The sequence below is a fragment of the Ricinus communis genome, chromosome 10 (genome assembly GCF_019578655.1).
Source record: "Ricinus communis isolate WT05 ecotype wild-type chromosome 10, ASM1957865v1, whole genome shotgun sequence".
NCBI classification, from domain to species: domain Eukaryota; kingdom Viridiplantae; phylum Streptophyta; class Magnoliopsida; order Malpighiales; family Euphorbiaceae; genus Ricinus; species Ricinus communis.
This window is the reverse complement of record NC_063265.1, coordinates 4730521-4744872: the sequence shown is the minus strand read 5'-3', so window position 1 is coordinate 4744872 and position 14352 is coordinate 4730521. Positions and strand designations below refer to the sequence as shown.

Genomic DNA, 14352 nt, shown 5'->3' with positions numbered 1-14352 from the left:
ATTACCATTGACTTGATTACTAACCAGAATACTACCAGGATGATTTGAATTATGCAAATAAAGAGAATCTCCAGTTGAAAGATTCATCATTCTCTTTTCCATCGTTGTATGATTATCTTTTTCACTGTGAGAATGTTCTTCTAACTCGCGATTAATAGAAGTCATAGCAGCAATAATGATCGTGAAGCAGTTATGAGTAATTGATTGAATTAAGAATTAAGAATGACATATTTTCTTCAAGATTGAAGCTCTGATGCTATGAATAAAATCCTAAAATTGGGGTTTTGATTAAGAATATAATAATTATTGAGAGAGAAAGGTAAAATGTGGAAAATATATTATGCATTAATTAAAGCCGAAATACAGAAAACTGGTTTATATATCGGTCAAATATATAAATAAGAAAAAAACTAAAATGCCCTTTTAGAGGAGCTAAACAAAAATATTTAAATAAAAGAACATTTACTTTACAAAATAAAGAGAGATATTTGGTCATAAATTGTGATAGAAAAGTATCTTACTATCCGATCAACTATTATTATTATGTTGCTTGTATTTGATAACATGAACTTAGAGCTTAATTATTCTTAATTTTATCATTGGCCTAATTACAAATTAAATCTTGAATTTTACGCTTTGTAACAATTTTATCTATTTTTTTTTTAAAATTTTAAAATAAATATTCATTCTTTTAATTTATTTTTAAAAATACTTTCCAATGACAATTCTTAAAGTTTCACAATAAAAATATGATGTAAAAATTTAATTGTACTTATTAAAAGAATAATAATTATGAATCAATAAAAATAGTTTATCATATACTTAATAATATAACATTAAAAACCTCATGTATATGCATTCTTTCATATATTTTACATCTAAATACAACAATTTTTTTATTAATTCTTAAATTTTATGTTAGTAAGCAGAATTGACTTGCCACGTCATTTTTCTCATTGTAATATTTCAAAAATTATTACCAAAAAATATTTTTGAAAATAAATTGAAAGCATAGGTATTTATTTTAAAATTTTGTTAAAAAGTATAAAATTCAGGATTTAATTAGTAATTAGGTCTTTATTATTTGACTGTTATAATTATAATTTTGTTAGAAAGCAAATTTCAGGATTTTTATTTTAATTTATTAAATTTTATATTTTTTACTTTTAGTTATAATTATAATTTTTGATACATATTTTATGAGATATTTATTTGTTATATTGATCTGTTATATTTTTATTAATAACAATAAAAATAAAAATTTAATAAAATAAAATAAAAATTAAAGAATGAATACAATAAAACAGAAAAGTAATGCATTTGGTCTGAATATTAAATATTGAAAAGAGTGATAAAAGCAAAAAAAAGGCTTCTGATAAGATGTGGGACCGGAATCCCAGAGAGAAGTATATAAGGTGGGCTCCGCTGGTGAAGTCCCAATAGAAGGTTGTGCTTTGGAGAGTGGAAAAGCACTTGCCCACTCGTGTTTCTTCTCTTTCTTTCTTTTTCCTGAATCTCTTAAATATCAATCTTTAGTGCAAACAAATGGAATCCCATGAATTTGAACATCGCCCGTAATATCTTTAAACTTAATAATTTTTTAGGTAAGCAATTTATCAACCGATCCATCTTCTACCTTTTTCTCCTTAATTTTGTCTTTTCAATTTCCAGTATTACTCGCTGTTTGGCTGCTAAGAAAATGGATGCTCTGTGGTTCAAAACAAAAGAAAACGTTTGTAATTGGATTTTCTTTACAATTTTCTAATTTCTCATAATTTTCTCGGCAACCAAACAGATAACAATCCCTAGAGTCACGTGCAATTACTGATGTTTCCTCTTCTGGCTGTTGCAGCGAAAGTGAGTTATTCGTTTGCATCGATCCTACTTCAGGCTTCTTTCTCAAAAAAAAAAAAAAATTCTCAAAGTACAAAGTCCGTCTGGATTATTGGTTACAGTAAGTGGTTGTTAAGATGGAGCTTACTAGTGTATATTGTTTTGTACTTGAAGTGTTGTAATTAAATTATATAATATAAATAGGTGCGAGAGAGAGGGGGCAGAGTGTGGAGGTTAATAAATTTAATATCACCAATGGGAGGTGTTATGCTGCTGAATTTAACAGAACCACCGATAAAACGACGAGCAGGTTTACGAATAAAGCAAGCAGGAAGAGGATCGTACCGGGGAAGCTAGACGAAGTGTTTTTTTATGTTTAAAGCAAAATTTTTTATTTTTGTGTTGTATGAAATAGAGAATTCTTCTGTCGCATTTCTTGGAAAGTGGAACACAGAATGGGAGCTACTGCTTTAAGGCAGTTGTTGAAAAGTCTTTGCAGCAATTCTACCTGGAATTATGCAGTTTTATGGAAGCTTAGGCATGGCAGTCCTATGTAAGTTCCCTTGTCTTTTTCTTTTTCTTTTGTTCCATTGATTTTTAGTTAGGTTTGTGTTTAAGTGACTGCAGGTTAAAAATATGTTGGAGCCATTATGTGGACCACGAATTATAACTTAACGACAATTTAGATTTACATAAGTATAGGGACGCTTTTCAGTTGAGGCTTAGTTTAAAAGAAAGCTTCTTAATCAGAGTTTTCGCATCATTGTGAAAATAGGATATTTAATTTTCAATTACAAGTGTTGCATATTCATCATTCATCATCTATTGTAATTTACAAATTCGTGACATATATGGGTAAATGTGTCCAATATTATGGAATACTAAAATCTGTTAATACAATCTCAACCTACTGTCACAGGATTTTGACTTGGGAAGATGGATACTTTAATTATTCCAAATCAAGAGAACTCGTTGGAACTATATCAGATGATGTCTACGGCAAAGGTGCAAGTGATTTGGTCTCTCCACAAGTCGAAACAAACACATCCAGGGGTATCTCAGAGGAGTATCCAGTTGGACTTGTGGTAGCTGACATGTCTCATCTTCAGTACATCTTTGGAGAGGGGTACAGCCAAGTCCCTTGATCCTTCTATTTTCTTCCGATTCTTTTCTCCATCTACCTCTACATGATGTATCCTGTGCCCCCCACATATTGCTTTTTTTGTTTTGTTCCTTTTCTTTTTTCTGTTACACTCGATGAAGTTGAATATGTTACATGTCTAAAAGCAAAGGCTGAATGACAATTTATTTCTTGCTCTGCATTTTCTTCGTTAGCTTAGAATAATTTTAGCAACCACAAGTGCACTTGCAAGATGAGATTTAATCTACAGGAGACAAGTAATTGACCATGGATTTTCCTTCAGGGTTGTAGGCAAAGTGGCAGCTTTACGAGACCATTGCTGGGTTTCCTTCCATCATATTTTCACTGGTAAAAGCGAGTTAATTCCCGAGGTGAGTTTCCAATGTTAAAAGACGCCAAGATGAGTGATAGTGGGTTATATTTGGAAATCACTATACAGAAAGCTGAAAATAATATTGTTCTTTCTGCTAGCAGTGTCCAGAAGAATGGCTACTTCAATTTGCATCCGGTATCAAGGTAACTTAATTTATGAACTCTCCCAGTTCCATATGTTGTATTCCTTCTGAAAGTTCTATGCCTGCTTAGATTTGTGACACGTCGCTGCTGCTTGAATATGCTCCAAACTCGATGTGAATGCTTGTTACTGAATTGTTTAAATTCCACATATGTTGGCTCATTTAGTTTTAATGTTTGTGCAGACTATTTTGCTGGTGCCTGTACTTCCATATGGAGTTTTGCAACTTGGGTCATTGGAAGAGGTGCACTCTTTGTTCTTACTGCTTGGCTATCCTATAGTGGTGGCTTCTTACCAGCTAGTTTTATACTCTCGTCAATACTATAGAAAAGAAAATGGTAATAACAAATTAAAACAGTTGCTTGCGAGGCCAGTGTTCTGAGGGTTACTTCTCCCACAGCTGTGGGACTATCTTGCCAAATTCCTTGAAAAAAGTTGTCTTTTTTAAGCAGTTCCCATAATTATAAATAGAGCGACCCTGAGATCATTTGTCTTAAATGACTGCTAACCGATCTTCGCTTATCAATAGGTAAAAATGTTGGATACCTTTCATAGCATGAGCCATCGAGGAATATGCAATTTTCTGTCTTTTAAAAGCATGTTTAACCATGTATGTGTTGCAAGCGTGCATTTTTGTAAGTTGGCAAAGTTTTTATCTTACGCATGTGCAGCTTTTTTTCCTAGTTTTCAGGTTGCTGAAGATGTCAGTATAGTGGCATATATCAAATATAGATTCAATTGCCTTCAGAGTGTTGGGGAAAACACCGGACCTTGTTCCTTGAAGAAGGAATCTCAAGCTCAGCTGTCATCTTCACTAATATCCAGTTCCAACAAGTGCTTAAATGTACCATTAACTAATATTCTTACCTCCGTGAAGACTGAAGATGTATTTCAGTCAATAGCTTCAAACATTGTTGAGCTAGGTAATGACAATCTGGCCACTGCAAGTTATGTTCAGCGACTGGTAACTTTTCAAGACGTATTCACACCAACTGGAGAAGGTTTGCCAGAAGCTATCATATTCAATAGAGATAATAAAATTAATGTCCCTCTTGTTGAAGTGTCAAATCCAAGTGTATCAATTAATGACAGTCAACTGGAGATGATGGAGAGCAAGCTGTTTGATCTTTCCTGTCTGATGGAAGAAATACAGGCACACTCGGAAGAACTGCAGAGATATTCTGACTATAATGGCTACAACATGGGGCTTCTTGAAGAATCCTTTAATGAAATAATGAATATTCATCCTGCAGGCAGTATGACAGGGGAGCCATGTGGAGACAAGTATGCTATCGACTTGGATAATAAAATTGTAAGTAGTTTCCTTAGATTTCCCAAGGACAGTGAGTTGCATAAAGCTCTTGAACCTGCTTCTAGTAAACAGACAAGTGAACAGTTTTGGGACTCATCTTTCATGGTTGAGAATACTTGCGGCACCTCAAGTTTGCCCCCGAGTAAAGATCCTAATACTAGCGACAGAACTGAACCATCATGGTTTGCTAGAGGAGGTGATGCTGGATATCTTTTGGAAGCTGTGGTTGCTAATGCATGTCATAGTTCGGATGATACTATTTGTTATGAATTCAAGAGTCTCGAATCATCTACTAGCCCACGTGGAAGTGCTTCTCCTAGCCCAAAAAATCAATACAAAGGAAGTGACTTGGCAAAGGATAGTTCTATACCAAGGAACCATCTTACATCTGCATGTATTACCGAGGACAGGAATGCAGATAGTACTTCAGACACTTTGATGAGCATGATGAACACAATTCTTAGCCAAGAACACAAAGGAGGAGGAACCGGTAATACACAGCTTAGGAAGGAACGGAGGACGTTGAATTCCAGCAAAAGAAGGGCCAGGCCTAGTGATAACCAAAGGCAACGACCAAGGGATAGACAACTCATCCAAGAACGAGTAAAGGAATTACGGGAGCTAGTTCCTAATGGTGCAAAGGTACTTCCTTGGAATTCATAACTGCTGCAACTCTTGACAGGTTCGTAGTGGAACATATTTTCTACTATCTATTCTCTAAACAAACTTCTTGTCCTGTGTGAAAAACCCAGTGTAGCATTGACGGTCTCTTAGATCGAACCATAAAGCATATGATGTACTTGAGGAGTGTAACTGACCAGGCTGAGAAATTGAGGCATTGTCTGCATCAGGAGGTATGTGGCTTCATTTCTAACTATAGGGCTGTTTCTCATCAGGAGGAAATCTTTTTGCATGTATCGTGGTGTTTATAATGCACATGCCCTTATGTGGGAGGGTCAAATAATTTTTCAAATTTATATCCAAGAATTAAGTATATCCGTCCAATATAAATTTTTTCAGCAAATAGTATTTTAAATACTAGTTATACCTAATTTAAATATTTTTAAAAATAAAATAATATTAAATTTTAAGTTCTAATTGAATTATAAAGATTAAAAATAAATAAATATTATTTTACTTATATAATATTTAGCGACACGATATATAATAGTGTATTATTAAATTTAATATTTAAATTTAATTAACCTAAAATGATGAATATTAAATAAATTAAATTTTAATTTTAAAAAAATCAAATAACTCAAATTTCAATCCGTTTATATGCATGTAATCTGTCATTTTTGAATCGATTGCATTCTAATTTTAAGTTCTTTTAAAAATGCTATTGTAAAATTATAAATATTACTTTTATATTGAGTCATTTGATGCTTAATACAAATTCAATGAATTATTTATTAAAAAAATCTAAATTTTAAATTAGATGCATTTAATTCTTAAACATAAAAGGATTTAATTGTGTATTTTACTTTTAAACATAAGTTTAAGAGGGAAATTAATCCTTTATCCCAAGAAAATCATAGTCTAAAATTACCGGGTGAATGAATTGGGTTGCTTACAAATTAATAGTTGTCATCAAAGTGGAGCATGTCCAAGTTGAAAAATAACTAAAGTTGTAAGTTCTCCACATAGATTCTTCAGTTGATTCTCAGATTCACAACCAAACAAATATAATTTCTTTCTCTCCAAAAATAAATTTCACAAACAATGCATAGGTAATTAGTTTATTCTGAAAAATCACAATGCTGGAACTATATTTGGAAAATTGCTATATTGAGGCTATGCCAGACGAGTGACTGGAATCCAAATGCTCCACAGCTTGCTGGTTGCAAGAATTGGAGGCCCTCCGAAACCGAGGAAAATTACCAAAATGGAACAAGTTGGGCATTTGAGTTAGGAAACGAGTTCCAAGTATGCCCTATAGCTGTAGAAGATCTTGCTTATCCAGGACACATGCTCATTGAGGTCTGTCCTACGCTCAAAAGTATATTCTTCATGTATCTGATTGCCATAGGTTTTCTAGTTATTCTATATACAATATAACCAAACCACATCCATCACAGATGCTTTGTGATGAGCATGGCCTCTTCTTGGAGATTGCCCAGGTCATCCGTGGCTTGGGGCTGACCATTTTGAAGGGCGTACTTAAAAGCCGATCAAGTAACACATGGGCTCGATTTGTTGTAGAGGTAATTATATCATAGATGACCTATCCTGAAAGATGTTAAATGTAATGGCTATATACTGGTTACCATGATTGTTAACATATCTACATTTCTTCTGCAGGCTTCTAAGGGATTCCATAGACTTGATATTTTCTGGCCTCTGATGCAGCTTCTCCAGCGCAAAAGAAAATCCATCTCAAGCAAAATTTAATGATTCTAGCGGAAATCAGAAGTTGGCAATATTATCCACTTTCGTTTGAATTAGAGACATTAGTCACAAGATTGAAAGACACTATTGTATCATTACAAGGATTGTTTGTGTAAGAACTCCACTCGTTTTTCTTGCAATCAACTGTCAGAAAAAAGAGAGCAAGAGAAGACTGACACATGCTTACATGCAAGTATATACATTGTATATAGGAACATTGCATGTGCGTCAAAGGGCGCTATGCTAACGCGAAAAAAGGGATTGCCATCCTACAAAGCTTTACCTCTGTGTTGATCACTGATATTTGATAGTAAAAAAAACTCAAAGGATTGTCTCAGCTAGTAGTAATGTGTGCCACCAACCGCATGCAATATTTTTAGGACGATAACCTTCAATAGGAACTTGTGAAGGAATGTTACGGTCAATGGAATCACCTAGGCCAAGCTGCGCCGGAGATATTGATAAATATTTGTTACTTTTTTAGTACAAAACTGTGATTCTACTATTGTGCTTTAATAAATATTTGTTACTCTTAATACAAAACTGTGATTCTACTATGTGCTAAGTTTGATCAGAAAGGATCATACCTGACCATACTTGTTCCAACCCCAGCTGTATACTTGGCCATCCTCTAGATTCACAATCACAGAAACAAGGTCAGTGAGAAATGAATAATAACCACTGAGAAAGAAAATACACTGCCTCAAAAAACTTACAGCTGAAAATAATGGACAGTGCTGCTGCCACTATTAGGATCAAGAATAAAGATCACATTATATATTTGGATTTAAGGTGCACATTTTTGCTCATCCAAGATGAGTTAGGAATATGCTTTTGGTACATATTTTCATGAGATATGGTACATATGAGAACCCTAATGCTACATCTTTATGCAAGTCAACCTCGTTGAATGTATACCTACAATTTAAATGCAAATCTATGCAGTAAAATCTCTTTATAGTTGTACACTTAGGATCAAATAAAATTTATGACTATAAGGAGATTATAACTTAATAGAGGTTTTGAGTACTCAAAATTTTCTTTAGGCTTGATACTTAATGATAGAAGCCAGAGATAAAATACATCAATATCTTATTATATTATACAAATAAAATTAATGAGACAAAACAATACTGCAGTATATTTTTTAAAATTAAATATATAAATATTACTATATATAGAAATATTTTCTTATAATATGACTTAAAAGATTAATGACTTATTACAATAGAGAATTTATTTTTATTTATAATCGATCTAAATTGACATTGAGATTTTTTATCACTATGTAGAATTTATTCTTATATAGAGTATCACTATAAAGAGATTTTACTATAGTACTCAAATTCCCTAATCATCGATCTTACTAAGAATATATCATTACATATTCAATCTCCTACGGAGTATAGAGAACTGTAGGAGCAAATAATATCCAACCACAAGAAAATCATCATGAAATCCCGAGAGAAAATTACAATTTTCAACTTATACCTGTCAAAACAGCACTATGTCGAGCCCCACAAGAAACGATTTTCGCATGCTTGCTTCCCAAACTTGGTGCATACAACTGCTTTGGCTGAGTTTTAAAATTTGATGTTATAATAAAGCTTTAAGTAAACTAAACACCAGCGTAACTGATGCACCAATAACAAGGTATCTTAGACATGCGAACTTAATAGTGAATTTGACATATTATATCCTCGAAATCCTGGTTAATAAGGAAAACACAACACATTTGACAGTTTGTTAAATGATCATAGAGACAGCGGCAGAGACTGAGACAGACAAATATGTAATCTTGAACCTAGTCAATCAACATATAGGTTAGTATATGCAATCAATAATGAGCCCAGTTTCTACATCATATATCAGCGAAGAAAGAAAAAAAAATTTAAAACATTGCACTAGCAACCTAAGTACTTTAATGTACCTCAGTCTGGTCAGTGTCAGTTCCTAGTTGTCCAAACTGATTCCCACCAAAAGTATATACATGACCATCAGCACTGATACAAACAGTATGCCATAGTCCAGCAGCAATACTTATTACTTTAATTCCCGATAAAGCAGGTACACAAGCAGGCCTTAGCTGATCATTTGTAGTTCCTTGTCCACACTGGGTCACAAGAATGCCATGGAAATGACTACTTTAGATTACGTATCTCAAATTCAAAGACAGACTAACTATTATGGTATGCAATAAAGAGAGGCAGCAATCAGTAGAAGCAATGAAATTCGATCAGCAATTAGATAATTCACCTGTCCATAGAGTCCCCATCCAAATGTAAGTAGTGCTCCAGTATCTACAATGAAAGCAATGATGAAGGGAGACAACAAATCAAGACATTGTTCATTAATAACATGTTTAAATTGCAAAGCAACTTCTCTAAACTCAATGAAAAAATTGCATTATATAGTATGCATATTATCTTTTAAGGAAAAACTACTGAAGGGCAGAAGGAGGAAACTAAGGTTAGACGTTCCTAAAAATATCATGGCCAAAATATTGTCGATAAATAATAATTCGGTGAGGAGCTTAAGATGCCCCAGTTATACAATGACTAAAACACAATCAAATACGGACCTGTTACTATTGCACTGTGCCGGCCTCCACAAGCAATTTCCTTCACATAACTTCCAGGGAATGTAGATGCTTGTGCTGATGGTGTTAAGTTTCCCTGATGCACTATCAAGGACCGGTCTTTCCCAGAAGCAGATGCATCAATGCAAGGTATGAGATGAGGAGAAGACACCATTTTTATCCGGGATCCCAAACCTAGCTGCCCTTCGCCTCCGTAGCCCCAACCCCATACCTGTCCCATATCTGAAACTTCGGTTAAAACATGATGCATCAAGTGTCTTGCTTTACATCAAAATCTTCCATATCTTCGCAGTTCATACAACCTACTTTGTAGTTCAAATAACCTACAAAACTACGTAGTGTAACCACAAAGAAGAGACTGCACCTGAAATGCATAACGGTGCATATTGTTGACAACCAAGAAGCAGTTCAGTTACCTGACAGTGCTAAAGTATGGCGACCACCAGCAGCAACATTGGTGATCCTTACTCCAGGAGCCAAAGTTACCATCAAAGGTAACACTGTGAAAAATTCATCTCCAGATGGCGAACTTTCAAAATCTTCTTTAGTTGGTGATACCCTTCGCCTCTTAACAATTTCATCTCCGGTCCTTTTGCTGTCAGAATTAAGAACTGTCCCCCTGGTTAAACTTGATCCTTCAGACCTTGAACTCACTAAGGAATTAAAAACTTTGGAAGATTAGTTTGGATCATATGAAAATGGATGATGCTTTCTGTCATAAACATGCAAAGGCTACAGCAAAGATTACCTTTTTCAGTTTGCAGCAATGCATTTTGTTTGCCAGTATTATCTCTTTGAATTATCTTTACAGATGGAACACACTCTTTCCATCCCCATGTAAATACTTCCCCTGTCTCTGCAAATAAATAAATGACAATAGCTCATTGAGACTCTAAATGGAAATTTTCTGTGGAACTAACTCTGGCCTCGTAAACGGGCATGGTCAGTAACTACTATTACTGAATCATCTGTTATGAAGAAGAAAAGGTAAAGAAACTACATAAGAGGAACAACTCAAAGAAGGCGGTAAGAATATCACATTCCTTGAAAGAGGACATAAATAACGGAAGCAAATAAGCACAATGTATAATATTGATTATAATTAGTGTTTTTCTTAGAAAACAATAATGACATTTTCTGACAAAAATGCCAAAATCTAAATGCTAAGATTAAAGAAAGGTCAACCAGTAATTTAGCAGTCAGACATAAAGTCACCACAAAAGGCAAAAAGTTCCATTCATGCACAAAGGCAAGCAAACTGCAAATTTAAAATTTATTTTGGCAATGTAGAGACTAAATAATGTCTAACACGTCAGTTCTTCAGGTCAATATTAGCATTGATATCGCTCAAAAGGCTTTATTTTTTATTTTATTATGTTTTACTTTTTAAGTTGTTAGAATGAGTTCTAGGAACTATGAACTTTCCAAACATAGGAATTGAGTAAATAGAAATCAATTGAATAGGGTTCTTGCATTTCTAGACTTTCAAAAGGAAGGATTTTACTCTTTCCATGATTAACATGCAGCAAAATAATATATAAATATGTATATATATATATATATATATATAGGAAAATACCTGTAACTGAAACACAATGTGCCCAGCCAGCAGCTGCCTTGACTACAGAAGCTTCACAAGGAAGAGGAAAAGGCTCTGGAATTTCCTTAACAATGTGGAGCCCAAAATAGAAGATGCAAAATCAATTCAAACACATAAAATTTGCAGTTAATACACTTTGATTAATCAGAAGATCACTGCATTACCCCATGCTTCCCTGATGTCAAATAGCTTTGACCTTCTTCGTCTGTGGATCCCCACGTTATCAGATTTCCAGATCCTATAAAATTTTGCATTTTATTGATTACATGAGCAACATCTATACAACCAATTCAAAAGCAATCTCATGCAATCTTGAATTATTTGTCACTTAATTAGGCATAACCATCTTAAAAATAAATAAGATCCTTTAAACCTGAAAATTTGAGATTTTTTTATCACTTAATAAAGCATAATCTTGAGTTGATAGGTTCTAAACATCTTAGAGATCTGAAAAGACCAAGATGGATGCTTTATTATTATTATTATTATTATTATTATTATTATTATTATTATTATTATTATGTCATCTCTAAATTCAAGAAAACACATTTCATAAAATTAAAGACAAAAAGACCAGAAATCTTGAACATATCAAGAAACAGAGAATTACTGAAGACTAAAGATTGAGAAAAGAGACCTGAAATGGCCATAGCAAATCCACAACCACCACTACAAACGTCCTTCCATGAATCAAAACCACCACCGTCTGAAATCGGCACTTGAATCGGAGAAAGTATCGGCGACTTCTCCGGTGAAATTCCCGGAAGATAACCACACATATAAACTGCCGTTACTTTACAGCATTCCTCCATTTTCACATCCTCTTCTTCTCCATTTCCATTAATTGCCATCAAAACGAAAACAAGAAGCACCAGAAACGACAATCTAATTTTCCTTTTCCAGGAGTTGCAAATTACGATCAGTATAAAAAGGCTAGTGGAGTAACTCAAAATGAAGGCGTGCTGTGTTAATGCAGAGAGAAAGAGAAAGAGAAAGAGAGAAGAAAAAGTTTTATTAAGTCGTTAAGCAATGACATTTAAAAATATGGTGCGAATCATTTACAAGGATGTAGTATATGCCACGTTGGATGCCACGTGATTGTGCGGCCACGTGGCTTAAATATTACATTGTTAAGAATTGATCTCCGGATTGTTCATCCCACGCCAAGAGTCTGCTGGAACTTTCTGGAAGATGAGGACCTTCCGAATTACCTAATTCCTCGACACGTGGGGTAGGCTTTCCATGTATTTAATTAATTATTTAATTTCTTTATTCCTTTATTTTATTCGATTAAATTTGATACTTTCCCTGTGTTATGAAGCTGAATCGGGAATCGAGTTGTTGTTTCTACGTGGGAAAAGGACGATCGCTAGATTAATTTATGTTGATGGATGGATAAGAAAGTGGCACGCTAACCGTAATTTTACGGATAAGAGGGCACCTTAGTGAAATACTATACTTATTTTCAGAGACGGAATGTATATATTAAAAATGGATCATTCATAGAATTTATATGTTTGATACAATATTACATAATAAAAGATAATAAGAAAATATAAAAATATAAAAATCTAATTATATATTTAATTACTAAAATTTTACACATTTTAATATTTTTATTTATATTTATTTTTTTTATTTTAAAATATTTTTGAATAATTATTTTTAAAATCTTATAATAAAAAATACGCTGTGAAAATTAATTATACCTACTCACTAATACGAATATTATTTTACATATCTTACATTTCTAGCTTTTATATTAATAAATAAAATTGACTTGCTTTTGTTGTAAAATTTTAAAATTATTGTTGAAAATAATTTTTAAAAATAATTTAAAAATATAAATATATATTTTAAAATCTTAAAACAATTGAATAAAATTGTATTTAGAATTTAATTAGTAATTAGGCTAAATAAAAAAATATAATATTTTCACAAATTTCTTAATAACATTAATAGATCTGTGTACTATTTCTTTATTAGATACATTTTACTTGTAATCTTCTTTGAATAGATATGATTAAACTAATTATTAAAATTTATACTTAATTCAACTATATTTCTATTAAAAGATGATAAAACTTTTATAAGAAAAATAATAAAATTTTCTAAGAATCTATTTTCCTGATTAAAAGTAAAATTAAAATCATCAAAATTTAGTAGGATTTTATTTTTTTAAAAATAATTTATGATTAAAATTTAAATTCTTAAGAAATTAAACAGGAAAGGTAATTTTTAAATAACTTTCATTGGAATCAGAATTCTTAAATTTTAAGTGTTTATAATTAAAACTTATACTTTTTCATATTTTAATAATTTTAAATTACTTTTATACGATGTCAATTGTTTAATTTAAAAAGATGTTTTATAGAAATGTTTAAAAAAGATTATTTTCACGACTTTTAAAAGAAAGTTTACTGACTATTTTTTAAAAAATTTATTTTTATAATATTATTTATTTAAATTTTGCAATTCATTTTCTGTATATTTATATAAAAAAAAAACCCAATATTTAATTTTTGGACCAAATTAGCCCATTGTTTTTCAAGTAAATGCTTAATATGGTTCAAGCATAATTTATTCCTTGCAATGAACTAAATTACAAATATTTTATGTTCTTAAAATGATTATTTCAAAACCTATATTTATTTTTTTCTTTTTATTGTTAATGCTGGGGAGGGACAAAGCCAAGAAACTAGAAAAGAAAACAAGAAAACAAAAGGGCAGCAGAAAAAATACAAAGCTACTGCCTAATAACAAGCACGAGTATCCTTTACATACATATTTTACTTCTAAGTTATCTCTAATGCCCACTTTATGATGATAAATACACTCCATTTATCTTAATCAATTACTAAAATGACTATCTTATCCTCTTTTTTCTTTCAAACTATTGAATAAAAGTTATGCTAAACATCTAAACTGACATTCAGGTTGACAGAACATAGAAACCATTAGC

At 32.3% G+C, this 14352-nt stretch overlaps 2 protein-coding genes and 1 long non-coding RNA gene across 7 annotated transcripts; 2 read left to right on the top strand and 1 right to left on the bottom strand.

Annotated features, from left to right (window-relative positions):
- Positions 1-1387: 1387 nt before the first annotated feature.
- LOC125368636 lies at positions 1388-2039 on the top strand. Of its 2 annotated transcripts, none has more exons than XR_007214332.1 (2): positions 1388-1604; positions 1853-2039. It is a non-coding gene; the product is annotated as an uncharacterized LOC125368636 (long non-coding RNA). The 2 variants fall into 2 exon arrangements; XR_007214333.1 differs by having other exon boundaries at positions 1796-2039.
- Positions 2040-2145: 106 nt separating this feature from the next.
- On the top strand, positions 2146-7734 carry LOC8277652 (transcription factor EMB1444). Of its 2 annotated transcripts, none has more exons than XM_002533650.4 (10): positions 2146-2386; positions 2753-2959; positions 3258-3345; positions 3449-3490; positions 3673-3732; positions 4180-5442; positions 5553-5654; positions 6637-6783; positions 6882-7007; positions 7105-7734. In XM_002533650.4, the coding sequence occupies exons 1-10, from the start codon at positions 2289-2291 to the stop codon at positions 7192-7194; spliced, it is 2223 nt and encodes a 740-aa protein (XP_002533696.2). In that variant the 5' UTR covers positions 2146-2288; the 3' UTR covers positions 7195-7734. The 2 variants fall into 2 exon arrangements, with proteins under 2 accessions (XP_002533696.2, XP_015583551.2); XM_015728065.3 differs by having other exon boundaries at positions 3446-3490.
- Positions 7217-12425, bottom strand: LOC8277651 (ultraviolet-B receptor UVR8). 3 transcript variants are annotated; one of them, XM_002533649.4, is made up of 11 exons: positions 12028-12424; positions 11555-11628; positions 11370-11454; positions 10539-10646; positions 10207-10443; positions 9773-10012; positions 9448-9491; positions 9122-9304; positions 8683-8767; positions 7779-7822; positions 7217-7635 (listed from the first exon to the last, which is right to left on the bottom strand). In XM_002533649.4, the coding sequence occupies exons 1-11, from the start codon at positions 12239-12241 to the stop codon at positions 7513-7515; spliced, it is 1437 nt and encodes a 478-aa protein (XP_002533695.1). In that variant the 5' UTR covers positions 12242-12424; the 3' UTR covers positions 7217-7512. The 3 variants fall into 3 exon arrangements, 2 of the variants coding, with proteins under 2 accessions (XP_002533695.1, XP_048225774.1); XM_048369817.1 differs by lacking the exon at positions 8683-8767 and having other exon boundaries at positions 12028-12425; XR_007214331.1 differs by lacking the exon at positions 7217-7635 and having other exon boundaries at positions 8683-8899; positions 12028-12425.
- Between the last annotated feature and the right edge of the window lie 1927 nt (positions 12426-14352).